Genomic DNA, 14,498 nt, shown 5'->3' on the forward strand with positions numbered 1-14,498 from the left:
CCTATATGATAGTTATATATATATCTCGATTCCTAGACGTGACCCAGCGAAACGCCGGGACACGTATAACTTTTTTTTACCGATATAACTTTCCCCGGTAGTTTGAACCCTTCCCGATCACTGACCCCTACCATTTGTCTCACAGTGTATCTAACACGTCATTTTGATACCTCAACACTTCCGCCATGCAAATTAGATTTTTTAGCAAATACTACATACCCTCACTCACTTATATCTGCGTACACTTTTTTTTTAGTATTCGCAATATTTTGCAAGCTATAAACAAAATTGTATAAATCAAATATTCAAACTGCATACAAAATTAAGGAAAATTTAATGAATTCTCATCAAAATTTTAAACTTTTTGCTCTGATTGCAGTTTTGGTTTTGTAAAAAATTTACAAAAAAATATCGCAAAATATTGTGAGTATTTGAAAAAAGGTGTGCGCAGATATAATTGACTGTGTGCATATTTCGAATTTTTGTCTGATTTTTTTTTTTTTAATCAAGGTCAAATTGTTTGAGTTTGGTACAAATTGATAAATCGGTTACCGAGATACACATACAGTGAACCAAATAAAAACTCGAACGCGGAATTTTAGTAAGTTTCGGCTATTTTGCTTTAGTTTATTTCGCGTTTATTACTTTTTTTATGAAAGTAAGCTATACGTTACTTAAAAAACACGATATAAAGTGAAATTTCAGATTTTGTGCAACAAATGCGAAAATTCTGCAAAGTTTGGTCAAAATCTCTACCTTCTAGGTCAGCGTCTTTAGGCAAAATTCAGTTTTGTAGCGCATCAAATTTTAATAAGCAAAGTGCAAATTTTAAGTATCTTCGACTTACCATTGATTTTTGTATTTTTTTTTTTGTTAAGGGTGCTCCTAATTTTTTTTTTCATATAAAAAAATTTTCGAACATAAATTGCCAAAAAATAAGGGTGAATCCTAAGCTCTTTCATTTGACACCTCATTTTCGAAAATAGAACGAACAGTACAGATTTGATGACACGGACAAAAAATGCCTTTGGGTATTATATGTATTGTTTTTTTTTTTTGTAATATTTCTTACTTCGTTTTCGATCTGTAACTTTTTAAAGAACAAATAAAAAAGTGGTGCACGAGGATCATAGTTCAATAATATATTGTACAATGGAGCAAACATGTATTTTGGCTGATAAAAATATGCATTTTCACTTTTGTGCACGCATCGTAACCTTTTAAAGAATTTGTTTTCTTTTTTTTAATTATCTTCTAAAGAGAGCAGATAAACCTGCCACATCTAGATTGATTCCTTCTATTGTCCAGAATACTATAAAAGTTGTCCGATAAAAGTTTTAGGTACGCACCAGCTATCAAAGCTTTATCAATTCAAACAATTGGACACATGGACAGACACATATCTTCGCCATGTTTGGAAAGTTGGGTTATCTATTATACTAAACATATTCTACTCACCATGCTGATTAATTGCATAATGAAATCTCCAAATACGTAAATTTTGAGTTACATCTCTATATTATTAACCGTGCGATATAACAATTCAACAAGTATTGGAGCCAAGAATAACCAAAATTTGACGTATATCATTGACAAATAAAGCATCTAAATGCTACTTATGCATATCCATCTACATAACCTCATATATATACATATGTAGATAACATTAATCACGCTAAAGGCAACAACTACTGATTTTCGCTGTGATCACCAACAGCGCACCCCATCGGTTAACCACTGCGTATAAGCAACTCAGCAGCCTTCGCCACTTTCTTTTCTTTGTGCTATGATGGCCAATAAGGAAACGAACTGGGTCGTGGTTGATGTTTGCAATACGCTTTGTCTTGCTTACTTGCTTACTTACTTATGCCACAAATAGCTTACATTGTCTCTATTTTCACCTTTTTTCCTTTTTTTTAAATTTGTGTTGTATGTCCATGCTGATGCGAATATCCTTGCCATTCTGGCAGTTGTTGTTGTTCGTTCATAGTGTTCGTGCTGGTAATTTGTTTAAATTTAGTGTTTAATTTGCATAGATTCCCCATCGAAAGCAGGTTAAGCTTAGTAAATTGTTTGAAATGTGCCAGCTGTGAGAATCTCTGAGATAATTTCATTTGCGTTGGCATCTCTGCTTAAGGAACTCTACCTGATAGAGCAGATGGACATATATACATACATATGTACTAGAGAAGAGCAGGAGTGGCTATTTTTGTGACTGTAAATCAATGATGTACAGAGAGAGGTTTTTATTCAATTTGCGCTCGTATATAATCTGCTTGGAAACCCCGAACAAGTGAAACTAGATCCTTGTCTCCAAAAACGTACCAGTTCCCATAGTAACTAGATCTCCGCCAGTTCAAAAGCAGCGAAATGTGGTACATTTAAAAAACCATTTTATTTCACTTTTTAAAACTAAATACATTTAGCTTGCTAAGAGTGATAAGATGCTGCTAAGACCACTTTTTCTAAATATTATATTTTGATGCAAAAGGCAAAAACAATTAGAAATTAATCGTTTTATAAAAGATCTAACCGTTCTTGTTCAGTGACGCGCAAAATTTGTAAAATAGTTTATTTATGTTGATGGCATCATTTTTGTTTTCATCGCTCTTCAAGGCAGGATGGGCAAATGGGGTTGTCATTTACGCCAATCGCAGTCAGATGTTTGTGCCACGTGAAGTGACTGCCAACTGGCAGTCCAACAAGTTGCATGCAGTCCCGTCTATCAATAAGAACAAAAAACTTAAAAGACCTTCTGATATTGAAGGAAACATCACTTTTGCCCACTTACATCCCCTCGATGGCTCCCAATCAGATGGCTGAGCGAAGTATTCAACCAGTTTCTGATGGTGGCTTCGATGACCAAGGTAGGGAGTGCTGTAGCTCGTTGCGGATCGAGGAATGCCTGGTCTAATCCAACTGTGGCCAAATGGTCCGTTGTCTCATAATCAAGTACTCCCGAGTAACCTGCCACCCAGAGTAAAGCAAGCTCTTCATGTTTACCGACCTAATTTTATAGACACTGGCATTTCCGAACCAGTACTTACTTAGAGGGCTGGCCAATGCCTTAAGTGCAGCTTGGCTATCCCTGCAGACACGTTAACTCCCTGCCCTCATCCACCTCTTTTCCACCACGTAGCCCATGGCTTTTAGGATTGCATATAGCTCAACCTGGGAGACCGAAGCATATTCGCCAAGCTTATTACTATTAACTTCGAAAAAGTCCCCAGATCCTGACCCAGAGTCAGTTTTGGAGCCATCAGTAATGTGTGAGGCCTGGCTCAGTGCTCGAATTAAACCAGCATTCAGCCTCAGGGGACTCAACATTATAAGAATCTCTTCAACAAAGGTAATGGTGGCGTACTATCCTGTGGCACTTAATAGACATTGATGCTCAAATCTCTGCCGCCGGCAATGTCCAACTCGCCCGCACGCAGTATTATTTAAACAGCCATTTCTTTTTAGTCTGCAGATGGGTTTTAAGGCGTCCACACGTATGAAGACACAAAGTGACGGTAAGTGCAAAGTGCGTCAAGACCACTATAGACGACTCAAAAAATTTTAATTAATTTTAGTGGACCCTCACTTACAATTCGTTCACCCCCATATTTTTTTCACGCCAACGACACGCGTCGTGTCTCCCGTGGACCCCTGGGGAATCACTGCCTTAGATGAAGCATACATATGTATCTTTGGAATACATCTGCAAGACATCAGACAGTCTTACTAGCACTCATGTCTTACATAAATACTTAATCGCATCAAAAATGGTATATGATTGCAGCGGCATCTTAAACTCTCTTAGGGCCGGTTGTTCAATGTCTGGTTATCACTACCTCCCAGTTAAACATCATTATCGACGTTTTCGACATAATGCATGTAACATGTGATCGACAAAGCAATCGTTGTTTTAACGGGAGCTTCTACCTCTGATTTGTGTTAACCAGACATTGAACAACCGGATGTTATAACCAAGAATACGATACTACTGGGCTGGGGGCATAAAGAATAAGAATCCATGGCCGGAGGGATTTTGTTGGCAAGCCAAAAAAGACACACAAGAAAAGTCACAGGCAATGGGTAGACAAAAAAATTAGCAAGCATTGGATTGAATACCCTGCAAACTGCAACCATTTTATTTTTCAGTAATATGAGAATGAAGGACCTATAAAAAACATATGCATTCTTTTACGTGATGCAGTTTTTTTAGTAAAAGAATATTAAAAGGGCGTGTCTTTCGAAGTCTGAAAATTATAAATGTGAAAATAAGAATTTTAGAGCTTCAAAGCTTTTGTAAATTCTCAGCACGACAATTTTTCACCGATTACAGCCTTGCAAAAATCAGCGAAAAATTTGGAATTTTTTTTTGTTCCCCTTAATTTTTTGAGCCTGCATGGATAGGTAAAGTCTAGCCAAAATTTTTTATTTTTTTTTGTACTATTGAAACCAGATAATTGAAACCAGATAAAAGTTGGTGGACCCCAACCATTTTTTACGCCAACGTAGACGTCCGTAGAGTCTCCCGTGTACACCTAAGAGTTCAATTGCACCACTTTGGTAATCACTGATTTAAAACAACGTAATGAATACTTCAAGTATTCGCCTTTTGCTAACAATGACAGACACAGCATGCTAGAGAAGAGAGAGAGATAATTCCCATCTCTACATCTAACGTTGACAATTAATTTCCAGCCGATTGATGCCAATGTCTTAAAAACTCCCAGTACGCCACCTGAAATGAATACGCAGCGCTTCTGCTAATATATTTGCATAACCAAAATATCTACTGCGTTTTTATATACCTACACTCAAGCGTACAAAGTTGAATAAAATGCAAATAATTTGAACGCATTTGTTTATTTATCTTTAAAATCAAATTCTAGCTCGTTGCAAAGTATTCCCGCAAATTTTTGAATTTTATTTATTTAACATTTAAATACAACAACAATGTCTATAATGCGTAGTTAAGAAAGCCACACATATTTACTATTACAGAATTGGATCAAAAAAACCGTCGCACCGCTGGTGGACCATCCGGACTCATAGCCTTCCCCCGCGTCGGGCGCAGCGATCCAAACCTGGTCAATAATTTGCATGAAGCTGACATCTCAGCGCTCAGCGATGGCATGTATCCCGCCTCGTTGGAAGACTATGAAGGTAAATGCATACATACTTATACATATATGTACATACAAATATATATAGTTGCTAATGCAAATTAATGAGTACGGCAGTGTGAGCGTGCGTGTGTGGTTGTTTTTAGTTTGAGTTATTGCGAAATTTCTAATTGATTTGACTTTTTTTTTATTTCTGTTCAACAGTTGAATATCCGAAAAGTGAAATAAAGCGCGCCAGCTTGATTGCCTTCCCACGGGTGGGACGCACCGATGCGGAGTTAAGAAAATGGGCGCGTATTATGGCGTTGCAGCAAGCCCTGAACAAGGGCACTGGCCCCAGCGCTACTTCAGGCCTATGGTTCGGCCCACGTTTGGGTAAGCGTAGCGTTGATGCACAAGTAAAACAGCAACAACAACACAATTCAAAGGCCAGTGGCCAGAAAGAGCTTTATTAGGCTAAAGGATAGCAACAAAAAGAACAACACTAATGACGATGACGACACTCTGCGGAACCCACTTGGATAAACGAGTTTTATGTATCTACTGGAACAATGCAAACTGTAAAATTATATGGTATTTAAGATAAAATAAAATTAGTTTTTTTAGGTAAGAATAAAAAAATCTATTAAAAACTTAACGGACGAAAAGTGGCACAAGAATTTTATTAATAATTAAAAAATAAAATATTTTAGCTAGAAAACGTTTGCGATAGGAAAATGTACAGGATGCGTAAAAAAACATTTAAACTGAAAGTAATCAAATAAAAAAAAAATATTAAGATAACAGTTTTAGAATTTGTTGATTTTGCAAAATATGTGCCCTCAATTTCTTCCACTATTTATTTATTTGTTGTACAAAAAAAAGCCAATTCGGCTTTACCGGTGTATATGTTACGTTTTGAGTGTTCAACGTACCTAACTAAAAATAAATATTTAAACTACAAAAACAAGATTAAAAGTTCATGCCAATTGCATTAGTGTCGCTTTTGTTTTCGTTACTTTTTCTTCAAATGGGCTGGTGAGGGCTTTCATTGTTATGCAAAGGCAACGACGACACGCAGATTTAGGTACTAAATATGTAAAACTGATACGGAAATACAAAATTAAATATATATGTATGTATATGTGTATACATATGTACGCACAAGCATCCCTCTCCGCTACACCTGTATTTTCAACTGCTGACGCACTCACACACCCACGGAAGCACACACACGCGAGAAATGCATAACAATGAAAGTCCTTTGAAAATTAACACAACTACATGCATATTTATGTATGTATGTGTATGTATATACAACAACAACAACAATTACTTAAACAAAATGACACACTTTTGCAATGGCTATGAATACAAATACATAGTGGCAACAACGACTGCAACTTCAACTACGGCTTCGTCAAGATAAGCTTGATAAGGAAAATATTAGAAAAGAAAAAAAATATAAATAAATAAATTTAAATCGAAAATCGAATGCGTTTCAAAGCAGAAATTATTATATTTAATATATGTACATATGTACGCAAATGCCTAATAAGAATTATACAAAAAAACAAATTAAATTAATATGCACACAACAAAAAAAGCAAAAAATCTTGACTATACAGGCCTGTTCTGCACATCGCGAAATTTGAAATCGGTGCGATTTGCTAAATATTTTTCAATGTACATACATACATACGTAATGAAAGTAATAAATATTTTAAATGGAAACTTCTACAAAAACATCAATTACGTCACATTCACCGTTTAGAAATCACCAAAAAATGTTTTGTAAATTGCATCGATTTAGAATCGTACGATTTGCAGAACATACCGGATACTTACACATACACACACATTCATAATATGTGCTCACAAAACAGTATTTTGCCTTGCATTGGCGAGAAGATGGCACAAAGTGTAACGAAATTATATTTTTAAATAATATAAATCAATGTTATTGTAATTGTTACTTTTTGACATGATAAATTAAAATATACGTATATTGAATTTTACTGCAACTAATAAAAAAACAAACACGCACAACGGTGCAAAATTTATTGAGTGCATTTTCTTCACTGTGAATGTGAAGTATTACACATTCATCCAAAAAAATGATTACGCCTGGGTCACACTACGGAAGTAAAACTTGCTATTACGCTTAATATTAAACTTACACTTCGTCTTCGCTATCATATTCGTATTCTTACTCGTCTTCTTTTTATCTTTTGAATTTGTGTTCGTATTCGTATTCATGTTCATTTCGGCTTTCGCCTTCATATTATTTTTCGAATTCGTATTCATATTCGCCGTCGTACGCAAATTCTTCTTTTTAATGTTCTTCCTATTCGTGTTCGTATTCGTCCGCTTCTTCCTTCATATTCCTCTTTGTATTCCTTTTCGTGTTAATGTTCGACTTAGTATTTGTATTTGTATACTTCATGGTCTTTATATTTTTATTTCTGTTCGTATTCATTTTAGGTCCCCATTCGACTTCGTCACCGTATTCGTCTTCGCATGAGTCTTCGTTTACATCTCGGTATTCATCTTCGTAGTTGTCGACGTATTCGTTTTAATTGCAGTAATCATATTCGGCTTCAAATTCGTATTCGTATTATTAGTATACGTCGTCGTAACGAAAAATGCATTTAAAATGACGCACAAGAAATGGAAAAGAAATTTTCTTCTATCAAAATTTGTTAAATCATTTTGCAGTCCTCAAGAAATAATGCAATAAAAACATTTTGTGATTTTTCTTGAGAGCTTGATTCCAAGCTTAACTCGATAACTAAAAAATTAATACATTTATACATCTCAACATAAATCGATATCTCGATAAACTTTGGATATCTCTTTAATTTCCACAACTCTGTTAATTTTAGTTCCATATTTTGCGAAAGATATCGACAAATTTCAATAACATGTTCCACTCTGATAACTCGATAAGCAGTGATAACTCGATAAACTAATTTAACATTGAAACTTCGATACCTCGATATATTTACAAATTCCAAAAACTTCGATTCGATAAGATGGATATTTGCAAAGGTAATGGCAAAAAGCCGCACGTTTATGTCTACCAAAGTTTCACTATCCAGGAACTGTTGTCTTTTAATTTGTCACATTTTAGCCAGTTTACTTTTCTATTTTTCAGGTGGGAGTACTGCTCCATCTTGTCTCAGTCACTCAACGGAGGGGTAGGCCTTCTATGCCACTTACATTTAAATATATTGAAACGTCCACTTGGACTATGCTGGCAACAAAGTCAGGTAGTCGAAACCAGCGAGAGGTATTTAGTATCTCGGAGAACGCTTTCACCAGTGTTCATTTTGAACTCATCGCTTTAGCTAACAGTAGAGACCTTTTGGTTTACCATAGACCATTTCCGAGCATCCCTGGATGAAAGTCTTACTCGATAATCATCCTCAATGTTGAATGAAAGTTAAGTTAGGCTAACTTGGCTGACCCCTAAGATATCGCGTAAGCCATTTGTTAGTCTTTAGTGCTACCAAAAATGTGGAGACCTCACCTTTAACCTGCCACGATACACTTTTTGGTAAGCGCTAATCATTTTCTTGTCCTTTGGTATGTATTTTCTTTCAATGCAGAAAAGTATTATCCGTCTGGCAAGATTTTTAAATGTTCCTCCAAGGTTTAATTCTATATTTAAGTGACTGAGCGAGGGTAGGTGATGTAAAGTGATTTCCATTAGTAGGTGTACCCGGTTTTAGCTAGCATGTAGGAGGTAGTCAAACAATATCTCTTAAGTTACACAACTTTCGCTACAGCACGAACTGCCTGAAACCACACTGACAGGTTGGAAACTTCGGTTTATGAAGTGCTTCAGTCTTTCACACAGTACCCTCGAGTAGAATTTATAAGCAATGCTGAGAAGGCTTATTGCGCAGTAATTAACGCAAACAGAAGGATCACCTTTTTTATGGATAGGGAAAAGCATCCTACGATTCTAATTGCGCTTAAGAAGTTCAGCCTGTTGATTGTTCGCTGCTGGCTTTGAACAGCTCTACCGGTATAACTTCGCCTCTGGGCGCTTTCTTTCATCTTCACAAGCACAGAATTAGCTACAACTTAAAAATCAATAAATTTAAATCCCCCGTTAGATTTGTATCTGTTGATTTATTTGCAGAAAACTAGTTCTCTGCTGGTAAGCTACATAAAATCGGTTATATTTAAATCCTAAACAATATATTTTATTGTACACTCGAAATTTTAAAATAAAAGTAGATACTTATTTATATTTTGTGCTATTTTGAAGTAAATTTGTGCAGCGTGTTTGCTTATTTATTACACAATAGTCGATATGTATCTATTTTTCATTAATCCTATATATGAACACTTTAATTATGCTCATCCTTATATCTACGCAATTCGCTCTTAATAGCCTCAATGAGAGGCTCCGCTGACAAATCCGAACGATTTGACGCCGATCTGGGTGGACCAACTACCTGAAACGTTTCCGAGCGTTGAATGGGTCCAGCGCTAAATGGACGGGTGAGTGGTGAATGTGAACCGTAAATACTGCCACCCCAAGCGCCGCTAGCAGGCGAAGGTGGTTGAGTGGACTGATTAGATTTGCTGGTTTTCGCTGGCTGGGCAGTAGCCGGGCGGGCCTCGCCCTTATGTAGGCGTGCAGCGAGACTAAGATAAGAAATTGAATCGTCAAAAAAAATGTACTTATGTACAACCGAAGTGAGAAAAAAGCTATACTAACCTTGTCACTCCTGCCGACGAACCGCGATTCTCCCACTTGGTTGGCTTACGCTTGTGGCTGAAGTCGCGAGTCGGCAACGGCATCGGCAAGTCATCTTGGCTGGAATACATTTGCATGGCGCTTTCAAGCAAATCCTCATAATGATTTCTTATCGCTCCCGGATTATTGCCGTACCTTTCGTCAAATCTCTTTATCATATCGTCTATTGGAATGGTATGAAATAGAAGAAGACAAGAAGAGGAAGAATGTAGAATAGGGAAGATTTTGCATTGAGCTTGGGAGTGTCAAGTGTTGAGCTGTTTGGCTGTCTGTTTATGCGCATACGTTTAGTAATCGAGCAATCAATCAATCATGCAATCAATCAATATATAAAATTTTTGTCTACATTTGTATCTCATTAGCTACGGTGGTGGAAGTCTCTAGTCTACGCTTGGCTACAATAATTTCTACGAGCACTCAATAATCAATAACGTTCCCTTTCCCCTTCTTTGTGGTTATCCCCAACATCATTACCCGCATCAGCATCGGCATCTAATGTCTCATTCAAACGTTTCTTATGCCTTTCCCAAACTATGGGGCCGAGAACGCCCGGATCGGGATTATCACTTTGCGAAGCGCCTAAATGCGCGTGCGACGATGGCGCTTTCGGTGTGGGGAAATTTTCTATGGTTGCTATTGTTGTGGCGTCTAAAGTGTCGTGCCTGCTCTGCTGTTTTGGCAACGGACGAGCGCTAGAGGACTGTTTCTTCGCAGTGGGATCTTCAACATTATCGTAGTATGTAACGAAGACCGGGTCTAAGACCCGATTCAATGGCTGCGGCAGTGAACTTTTCGGGAATGCTTTCACAGAAGCCATCGATAAGAATGAACCAATGCTGCCGGTATCAGAAGATCTTTCTGTCGGCTGAAGTGCGCGTATGATCTCTTTATTTATAGCTTCTGTTGGCTGTAGCTGTTCGCCGTCATCCTTATCGCCATACATGCTCTTTTGGTGCAACAATTTGTTGCGATGATAGTTGTTGTGCGGATTGAATGATTCATTCTTTTCGAAATTTGCGTATGCGGGGCTTAATTGATCGTCGTCCAGCGAGCCGCTGACAACTTCATCGCCTGAAGATTGGGCTGCATGGTGTGTGCGTGGGCTGGTCTCTAAAGAACCCACACGGTTCTCTGAGAGATATCGTCGTTTCGTCTTGCGACGTATCTTATCATGTTTCTTTTCTGTAATTACAGTAGTGTAAACAGCGTTCTCGCGACCTTCTGCTTGATCGTACTCGTGCTGGTGTGCATGCCTGCGACGTTGTTTTTCGAATAGAGTTGCAGCCTTTTCATCAAGCATGCGTTGAACATCTGGTGCTGGTGGATTAATAGGGCAGTAGACTGAAGAGTCCGATGTATTTTCCGAGGAGGTAAGCGAATCACGACGATATTCACGTTCCCTTGGCGGGCTGGGGAAGTTGATACGTGGCTCACGAGTATGCCGGTTGCCATCGTGTTCGAAAGAGAAGTTCTGCACCCCAACGTCACGTGAGTGTGCGGTTGAGCGGCCTGTGTCCAAACCAGTTTCAGTGGAAGCGCCGCGCCCTGATTGCAGTTCGGCGAGTAGCTCATTGCGACTTGTTGTCCTGTGCGTGTAAAATGTATGCAATTAGAAAATTAAAAATTAAAAGAGAATAGAGATATTAAATGTACCTTTGTTCCTCCAATCTATGTTTTTCGCGTACACGCGAACGACCCATAAGTAAAAGAGCTACTAGAAGCAGCAGCAACAATAAAATCGCTACCGAAGTAACCACAACCAGAGCTGTGTTATTTTGTATAGAATCTATGAAACCCGCTTGACCGCTGCGTATGGCCGGTGCTAAAGGAGTGGCCTGCGGCTCGCGCAGATATGCTGTGGACCATTAAACGGTAAAATAGTTAAGTTCGGTCTTCCATTGAACTAAAATATTTACTATGCCTCGCTTACGTTCAGCTTTCATATAGACCTCCTGCCCAATGATATTAGCCGCCTCTGTCTCGGACACCAACTTCATGTCGTTAGCCGCCGTTACAGCTAACACTGGACGACCATTAACGAATACGGAATAGATAAGCTCGGTTTGATTTGCAATGGGACGTTGATCGCTGCAAAAGATGAGTAGCGAAAAACACAATTGACTCTGCAAATTCTACTCTGCCTCAAACACTCACATTTTCTCATTGACATCCTCATCGTATCCTCCCGCACTCTGTAGGCCCCGCCGTAGTTCCTGCTCTGTCAAGCGTGTGATATTATGGATGACCACACGTACTTGCGCGATACGCAGCAAAGGGTTTTGTGGTTGCAGCGGTACCAATGAAGCCTGTGCATCCAAAAGCGCTGCCGTGGCCTGAAGTTTTTCTGATCTCGCATCCTGCTGTATCAGCTCCCATGGCACTATAGTCATATAGGGTATGGGTGGTATACTGACGCCTTCTTCGTGTGTACCATTTATTTCGAAAATCGTTGACATAGAGTAATCATAAGTTTCAGTGGTGCTTGTGCTAGAGAAGGAATCACCGTTTTCTTCAGAAGACGTTTCCCACTCAGTGTTTCTGTTGGCATTCCGTTTTGGTTGTAAGGATCGCGGATTAGCTGGCACATCGCCGCCAGCCATGTCCAGCATCTCGGTGTCACCGTCGAGTTCTGTTTGTAATTGATGAAAGTAGTGTGTGTGTGGTGCACTTAATGTCAAAATTAATTAATATTAATAACTTCTTACATACCTTTTAGCGTTGTGGACTCAAATGGTGGCGCGCCGGTTTTCTGATGGCCACGCCTGTTCCTGCCACCCGCTGATACTGCTATTCCGGCGATTTGCTGTGCACCATTGATACCCAAGTGCTTTGACTGTTGCCTGAGATTGGAAAATATCAGAAAACCAGAATAAGTATAGTGCGCGTATTATAAGTTTTATCAAAGGGGGCATTTTGCATTTGGCGATGACGATATAAACCTTAAAGTTCTTTGATGTTTAACGGGTCTGCAGTGAAGTATGGTTCTTTTCCTCACAAAAAATCAATTTAATTAATTGAGAGACTATTCGGGTCCTGCTATATTTCGTACTTATAATACGCACTTGATTTTAAGCCATACTTAGATAAGTATGGCAATGAGATTAAAGTGACGCTTTAACGCTGTGTGCGAGTTGACCTAAATTTTAGTACCTAGCCCACTGAAAATTTCCAGCCCTTGCAAAATGTAGGTAAACAACAGCTAAAGCTGTGCGAGTTCGTTTGATAACCTAAATTGTTTGGGCATAAGTATAGAATCGGGCCCGTTCAGCTTGAAAAAATAAATAAATAAAAAGTGGATATTGTCCGCCTTCTTCCATCAATTATAACGGTATAAAAAATGTGCAAATTAAAAGCACAACAATTACCTTTCCAACCATATCCACCTTTTGAAAATCGGTTCAATAATTTTCGAAAATTAAGCTTTCGAAAATATCTAAAATTCCACTTTTACCACCCCCTCCCCCCTAGCACCTCTTCTTTCAATTTGCAGCAAAAAATCAGGAATAAGGGGCGAACCACGATCACTTATTCTTTTTTTCTAGCCTAAAGGGCCCTATTCCAAAATCGAAGATATTTATACATATTGACGTTTTTCTGAATATATTCTTTTTTGTGCCATAAAGAGCAATGATAAAAATTAATTAGAACTTCTTAAAAAAAGCATTGTTCACTAAATCGCTCGCCCAAATATATTTTACAGTTTAAGGGCCGGTTACTCAATGTCTGGTTAACACTAATCTCCGTTTAAACATCATTATCGACGTGTTCGGCTCCATGCATATAACATGGAGTGGGTAACGTCGACAACGATGTTTTACCGGAGATTAGTGTTAACCAGACATTGAGTAACCGGCCCTAAGTTAGGTTGAAAAGAATACTCGAAAAAAATCTAAATTGTTCCTATTCACTGCATTATCGACAATTTCCAGTTATTTAGGATTTTTCTCTATTTAGGTAACAATTTAGACGTAGTCGCACACAGCGTAAAGGACCAAATCCTTTGAGGTGATAAGTAAGAAACCCTAAATGCGGCTAAGGTAACTCATCCCAGTGGGAAAATGTAATGTATAGCAATCGAAAAAATAATCAGTAAAGCAACCCTTTTTATATTCCAAAATGCATTTTTTTCCCAGGGCGATGTCCTAAGAAAAGTGGGGTATTCAATTTTGCATTATCTAGTATCGAGAAATGAATGTGGTTTAGTATGAAATTTTTGGAGCTTTTTGAATACATTAGAATGCTGATTACATAGTTAGCAGTAATATTATCGAGATCGCATAAGAAATACATTATATTATTTATCACGCATGTAATACATTACTACTTTCCCGACTGGGATCATAACAGCCGAAAATTTCTTGAGCTTATTTTATATGGAGTTTTGAGATCTGCGCACCACGCCCCAAACTACTAAAAAGATTGCTACTGTTAACGATTATCCTTATATTATTGACTATTTTCCAATTTCCAGCGATGAAGATGCCAATGTTATTCGTTGAACTAAAGAAATGTATACAAACAATAACAGGTTTGGTTTTTATTAACTCTAACTTCACTTGCATTTCAGCTGAGATAAAGAAATTGCAAACCAAAGGTTTGTCTCTACGAAAAGGCCTCGATGTTATTGA

At 38.0% G+C, this 14,498-nt stretch overlaps 2 protein-coding genes across 3 annotated transcripts in view; one reads left to right on the top strand and one right to left on the bottom strand.

Annotated features, from left to right (window-relative positions):
* Window positions 1–5,923, top strand: part of LOC108368705 (cardio acceleratory peptide 2b-like) — a 10,532-nt gene extending 4,609 nt beyond the window's left edge. For both annotated transcript variants that reach the window (XM_017623603.1, XM_017623604.1), the window contains exons 3-4: window positions 4,996–5,157; window positions 5,322–5,923. In XM_017623603.1, the coding sequence (XP_017479092.1) occupies window positions 4,996–5,157; window positions 5,322–5,572 (413 nt within the window). In that variant the 3' untranslated portion in view covers window positions 5,573–5,923. The remainder of the gene's footprint in view (window positions 1–4,995; window positions 5,158–5,321) is intronic.
* A 3,349-nt stretch (window positions 5,924–9,272) lies between these two features.
* LOC108368703 (uncharacterized) overlaps window positions 9,273–14,498 on the bottom strand; it is a 10,502-nt gene continuing 5,276 nt past the window's right edge. The window contains exons 2-8 of the mRNA XM_017623600.1: window positions 12,580–12,710; window positions 12,025–12,499; window positions 11,801–11,958; window positions 11,524–11,725; window positions 10,345–11,456; window positions 9,832–10,033; window positions 9,273–9,758 (exon numbers count right to left, since the gene is read on the bottom strand). Coding sequence (XP_017479089.1) covers window positions 9,458–9,758; window positions 9,832–10,033; window positions 10,345–11,456; window positions 11,524–11,725; window positions 11,801–11,958; window positions 12,025–12,499; window positions 12,580–12,710 — 2,581 coding nt within the window. The 3' untranslated portion in view covers window positions 9,273–9,457. The remainder of the gene's footprint in view (window positions 9,759–9,831; window positions 10,034–10,344; window positions 11,457–11,523; window positions 11,726–11,800; window positions 11,959–12,024; window positions 12,500–12,579; window positions 12,711–14,498) is intronic.

The sequence above is a fragment of the Rhagoletis zephyria genome, unplaced genomic scaffold (assembly GCF_001687245.7).
Source record: "Rhagoletis zephyria isolate East Lansing unplaced genomic scaffold, Rhagoletis_zephyria_1.1 Rzeph_scaffold_03261, whole genome shotgun sequence".
Taxonomy (NCBI): Eukaryota; Metazoa; Arthropoda; class Insecta; order Diptera; family Tephritidae; genus Rhagoletis; species Rhagoletis zephyria.